The sequence below is a fragment of the Solanum stenotomum genome, unplaced genomic scaffold (genome assembly GCF_019186545.1).
Source record: "Solanum stenotomum isolate F172 unplaced genomic scaffold, ASM1918654v1 scaffold11981, whole genome shotgun sequence".
Lineage (NCBI taxonomy): Eukaryota > Viridiplantae > Streptophyta > Magnoliopsida > Solanales > Solanaceae > Solanum > Solanum stenotomum.
In genome coordinates this window covers 8,629-14,699 of record NW_026021831.1, presented here as the reverse complement: position 1 = coordinate 14,699, position 6,071 = coordinate 8,629, and the positions used below count along the sequence as shown (strand labels likewise).

At 33.5% G+C, this 6,071-nt stretch overlaps 1 protein-coding gene across 1 annotated transcript; it reads left to right on the top strand.

Moving 5' to 3' along the window:
* The first annotated feature begins 4,185 nt into the window (after positions 1–4,185).
* LOC125849964 (F-box/LRR-repeat protein At3g48880-like) lies at positions 4,186–5,550 on the top strand. Its single transcript, XM_049529904.1, has 2 exons — positions 4,186–4,605; positions 4,785–5,550. Exons 1-2 carry the CDS (start codon positions 4,205–4,207, stop codon positions 5,347–5,349), a joined length of 966 nt encoding a protein of 321 aa, XP_049385861.1. The 5' UTR covers positions 4,186–4,204; the 3' UTR covers positions 5,350–5,550.
* The last annotated feature ends 521 nt before the right edge of the window (positions 5,551–6,071 follow it).

Sequence of the window (6,071 nt, the reverse complement as noted above, 5' to 3'; positions counted from 1 at the left end):
ATTTTGTTTTGGGCTGTCCTTTCACACTTTTGATGTAACTATGTAGGAGCACACTATTGGTGTACTCCTTTTGTTTATAATACCAGTTAACTTTATCAAAACAAAAACTTCACAGTTGAGATACAAAACTTGATCCAGCTGGTCCACCTCCCACCAAAACCCATTTGACTCAGCATACATAAAATGAATTCCCAGTTCACATGGTCATATGTTTTCCCAATATCAAGTTTGCATAATATACCGGGTTTTTTCTGGGCCACTCTGGAATCAATTGCTTCATTAGCTATGAGCACTGCATCTATTATTCGCCTGCCTTTGATAAAAGCCATTTGTTGCTTGTCTACCAATTTATACACAACTCTCGAGTCTTTCTGTCAGTACCTTGGAAATCAACTTGTAAAAGCTTCCAATTAAACTGATGGGTCTGAAGTCATTGAGTTCCTTTGCTCCTGTCTTCCTAGGAATCAGTACTATGTATGTTGCATTATAGCTTTTTTCAAACATCCCAGTTGAGTGAAAATTATGGAATGCTCCCATAATGTCTAGTTTAATGATGCCCCAACATTTTAGATAAAACCCCATTGTGTAACCATCAGGGCCAGTTGTTCTTGTTCTCTTTTCCTTTCATAAATGCAAATGTTACAAATACTTGCAGACACGTCATTAGATTTGTGTAAATTTCATTTGTATCACTTAAATCTTGATGTAAAATCAAATTAGATGATTTGAAGATTTTCAAAATAATGCAATTGACATATTTCAAATGGCTAAATCTCTTCCTGATTATGAATGCATGTTCATTAGAATTATTTTTATCACAACTTCCTCTAATCTCATTTTAAAGATGTAGCTGATTGATTTCCATTTATATCATTTTACTGGAACTGAAAGACAAGGTAAATGGCTTGAACATGCAAAGGTAAAAGGTCATCTTCAAAAATATTTTTTTAAAATAACAAGTACTATATAATCTTTTAATTTTACTTTAGTGTGTATAATAAATAACTGTAAGAGTCTCGTGTTCTTTGAATTCATAGACTTGTGAGCCCAACGACTAAAACATTATCAGATGTTTAGTTTGACACTTTACTGATTAGACACTTAAAAGGATTACATATTGTATAATCTGAGAATTTTACGAAAGTGATTAGTTGAAAGAATATGAAAGTCAAGTAATTTAGAGAATTTACGTCTCTTAAGTCTTCAAAAAAGAGGGTGTCGATCGTTACTAAAATCCTCTCTGAAAACAGAAAAATATTAAATATAATTCTATATTAGATAGAATTTTAACTTTGATATTTATAGAAAGAAAATTAAGTAATCAATTTGCATAAGCTACCATTCAAGTAATAGAAATGCACTAAATGAGGTGAATCTGAGGAAATGACGGACCTCACACAGTGTACTAGGTCCACATAAATGCTCTTTTTGACTGTCACTCTCCATATCACGTGGTCTATAGTTCAGGGGTTAACACCAACGGTCCACAATACTCCATAATTTAAGTGTTAAACTGGAAATTGTGAATAATTTGGGGAGTTTAGAGGTATTAACTCAAAAGAAAATCTCACTTAGATTTTTTTTTTGTCGTTTATCAAAAAAAAAAAAACAGGTAGGATAGCAAAAAAGGAAAAAATATTAAAGATTGTTGACCAGAATCAATTTACAGGTGGATGAAGCAAAAAAAGAAAAAATGTTAAAGATTGTTGACTAGAATCAATTTACAGGTGGATGACATTTCCATTTCCATTTGACCAAGATTTCGTATACGACTCTCACTCCTCATCAAAGCACACTAACATCCCACAATTTTCACCCAATAATTTTTGCGCACACTGAAGTGAATAAACAATCTAAAGGCATGTCCTAAATCTCTCTCTGTCTTATCTTCTTCTTACATTCTCTAAGATTGTTTTTCTGATTGATTAATTCTTTACTGATGTCGGATCTTGATTACCAAAGTTGTTGTAGGTGTTAAAAGAATTCGGTGTACACCTTGTGGAATTATTTTCTCCCTTTTCTAGCTATTTATTTTTTGCCCATATAAAATGTGTGTTTTCTTGTTATTAATGTTTAACTCTTTGTCAAAGTTGGTTTTGATTTACTGAATTTTCATTTTGTTTATATAGCGATTGAATTTGAGTCCTGCAATCAAGAATGTAGCTTCTTTTGATGCTTTTACAAACTTCTCATTGTTATTCAAAAAAATTGTAACATCATTTTTTGACCTGCATAGGTTAAATGCAAATGGTGCTTTTGTATTCCGTCTTTTCTTTTCTCAAAAAGAAATTTGGATTTTGAGGCATCTAACATATAAGCTCTGTAGATAGATGATTAGTAGTTTATATGAGAGAAAATATTGATGTAGGCTTCATATCAGCTGCTAAAACTCTAATGTTAGTTCCCTCTTCACTATGGAAATCAGGCGATGAAAAGCACTTTATCGCTAAGTTGCTTGGGACTTGGTTGCGGGCAAAATCTAAATTTTAAGATTCGGGGGTACGGAAGTACTTGTTATTTTCAGCTTTCTTAGATTTGGATTGAAGATCCATCATACTTACTTGCTAGTTTAGCTTTCAAAATAGAATTTAGTCATATACTCCATTTGTCCCAACCAAGTCCAACTATCATTGGTTCTGTTGTTGAAGACTTTTTATCAATACTCCATTTGTCCCAATTTGTATGATGCTTTATTTCAGGACATAACAAAATAATTGATATCATTTATCTTATTAATTCCTTACTGTGAGGATAAACTAGTATTACATTGATCGTTTGTTTGCCACAACACTCCTTTATTCAGGTCTGAGATCATCAAACTGAGTTCACATAGATCGTTCATATGTCTAGGCTCATTTCCACGTCAATGGTGTGATATTCTGCTAGACCAAGGCACAAAACCTAAAAAAACTTATAGTTGACATAGAGGAGTGTTGTGCAATAAGGAGATACATACTGGTGTAAAAGCTTGGTTTAGTAAGAGAGTTGTGAAACCTATGGTGTATGGCTTGAGTGCATAATGAAAAATGAGTGCTGTAGAAATGTGAATGGTATGTTGGTGTGTGGTATTACAAAACCAGACAAAATAAGTGATGATTAAGGTACAAGTAGCACATGTAGAAGGTAAAAGGAAAGAAGGTCCTGAATTATTATAGTTTAGAGTTGTCTACCTTCGAAGTTACAATTGTACTGGTGTATTGGTTTGACGCTATGATGGCTGAAGGTGTTAATACGGACGAGGTAAACATTACAATTACATGGAGAAAGTTGTCCCAAAAGACTTGCAGTTTTCGAGATTCTTGTGAAATTAACAAAATACAAAATATAGATGATGCACAAGATACATATGTAATTCCAATGGTTAGGATTAAAGGTTTATTTTATGTTGCTACACTTGTATTAATTATGTTGTTTGCTAGGATCTTTTTAGTTCATTTCTGATTTGTATTTCGGTAGAAAATATAGAAAATCTTTATAATAGAGCATCCTTGATAATTATCTGAGTATTGAAATGAAACTGCTCCAAACGGAACAGAATGTATATTTGAGTGTTCACATACCTGACCTCATTAGTTTAGGTTTGAAACATAGCTATTGTAAAGTACAACTACACCTCAATCCCAAACCAGTTGGAATTAGCTATATGAATCCTCAATGTCCATATCACTCCATTTAAGTTATTGTAAAGTAGTATTGAAAATTTGAATTCGCGTAGAGCGAAATGGTTACAAAGGAACCATACCAGTTCTCTTTGTACTTGTCTTGCTCTTTAAAACATACGACAAGTCTTCAGCTTTTCCATCCTTGTGCTCAGGACATTGAATTTTCCTCTTCAGGGAATTTTTGTGCAAATCAATGTTACTTCCTCCTTTTTTGTATGATTTTGCTTTCAGTAAAGTATTATTTTATCCGAAATGTGATACGTCCATCAGCTATGCCAGCAAGAACATAGTTCTCTATTGTTATCTACAACCAACTGTTCCAGGTTATATTTTCCTAGTTTCTTCACTTTTAGGCATCATAGTACTCCTCAGATGTATTTGTACACTCTTCTATGTTTCTTCGTATTGCAGGGCTTAACTTTTTATTCTTCATGGTCTGACACAGAAAGACAATTTGACGTCAGAAATTCAAATATTCTTCATGGATCTAGTGAACTAATAGCCTTTCTCGTTTCTACAGGAGTTTAGGAGATTGAAGCTTTATGATGGAATTTCAAAAAAAAAGAGAGATTGAAGCTGTTGTTATGGAAAAAGGAGATTCTCCGGTAAGGAGATGGGAGGACCTTGATATTAATATCTTGGTGACGATACTCCTGTCCTTTGACCTTTTCCAGTTGATATATGCAATTCCTCAAGTTTGTCGTGCATGGCGATTGGCTTGTTGTGATCCACTTCTCTGGAAAACGCTGGACTTGTCCGTGTTGCAATCGAATTTCATCAGACTCCCATTGAAGCCGTACGTATATGTCGACAGTCCGTCTGAAAAAAAATTGACCGGACTCCTAAATATTTGCTTGAACCTCAGTCGTGGAAACATACAAACATTGATCTTCCATACCAATTTGTATGTTAACGACAATCAGTTGACTTTTGCTGCCGAGAGGTATTCCCCCAATAAACTTTCATATTTCTATAGTATTATAATTATAAGTTAAATCAAGAAACCATACAGCAAGCAACGTTTCAGAGATATCAGATACCTATGATTTTCCATTATTCTTAGAGAAGCAAAAATTACTGTGAAAATGAACAAGACAGCTAATTAGATCTCCTCTTTTTCAGGTGTCCACGGCTTAAACGCCTAGTTATGCCTTCTTGGAACAAAATTAAAAAGCGAACAATGTGCAGGGCTATTCATATATGGAAAGATCTTGAATCACTAACGATGCCAAGTATAAATAATCCTGCACGTGTCATCGAGGAAATTGGCAGGAGTTGCCAAAATTTTTCCGCGCTCAAAATTATGGGGACCTGTGATATGCTGTTTGCATCTGCACTGGCTTCATTTCTTCCAAACTTGGAAGTATTGAGTGTGAGGTGCACGGTGTTATCTAAACCTGCTCTGGCTATTATCTTGGAGGAGTTGAAAAAGTTGAAAGTGCTCAACATATCTCATTGCATAATTACTGAAGACCCTGAAGATCCTCCACTTGAACCGATGAATATTCTGACCGAGCTGGATGAATCAATTCTTGAAAAAGCATCTAGGTTAGACAAATTCCTAACCTGCATGAGTGACTCATGCATCATGTGTCAGCGTGCTCTAAATGATCAAGGGTTTATGAGGTGGTATAAGTATGAAGAAGACCTCTGGAAAGTGGATGAGGTGAAATCTCTTGCAGTTTGACAACTTTTAAGAAGATATTGCTTCATGAGCTGAAGGTCTGGAGTAAATGTGGAAGCTTGTGTAGGTTTCATGTTCTTTGCGTTTCTATGAACTTGTGCTTTTCGTTTCTGCGTTTTTGTAGTACACAGTGGATTCTTTACCCAGTTTTATATGTATTGCGAAGCATAGTAAGCTTATACTATGATTTGCTAAGCTTTTGGGATGCTAAATATAGTTTATTTTCTCATTGAAAAGGTGATATATTTGGTTAAACTTTGGTAGAAAATAAGTGTTTTTGAAATAAGCAAAAGTTGTTTTCCAAAACGGAGAAAAGTAGATTTTCTTCCAAAGTACTTATTTGGAAATACTTTTGAGAATATATACTTATATACTTGCTTAGAAATTGATTTTTGAAAATTGGTGAAGCACTAAGTTGCTTAAAAAGGCTTTTAAAATTAATTTATCGAACACTGTTTTTCACTTAAACGTATTTTTATTTTTTTGAAAGAAAAAGAAACACTTGAAAAAAATGTTTTTCTTATTAAGTTGATTTTTAAAAACTTAACTAAACATGTTATTATTCTTTCATGGAAGTTTTGTGAGTTTCATACTTTAAGACCTAGGTAAAAATTGAACATGAGTTGAAGTGTACTATTTTTTATTTTGAGCCGTGTATCAATCAATATCATTAGTAAATATATTATCATGTTTATATGTTGTAAATATTTCATTACTCTTTTAAT

Coding starts and splice junctions, on each gene's coding strand:
- LOC125849964 (XM_049529904.1), top strand. CDS start 4,205: ATGATGGAATTTCAAAAAAAAAGAGAGATTGAAGCTGTTGTTATGGAA. Junction 4,606..4,784: donor TTGACTTTTGCTGCCGAGAG/GTATTCCCCCAA, acceptor CCTCTTTTTCAG/GTGTCCACGGCTTAAACGCC.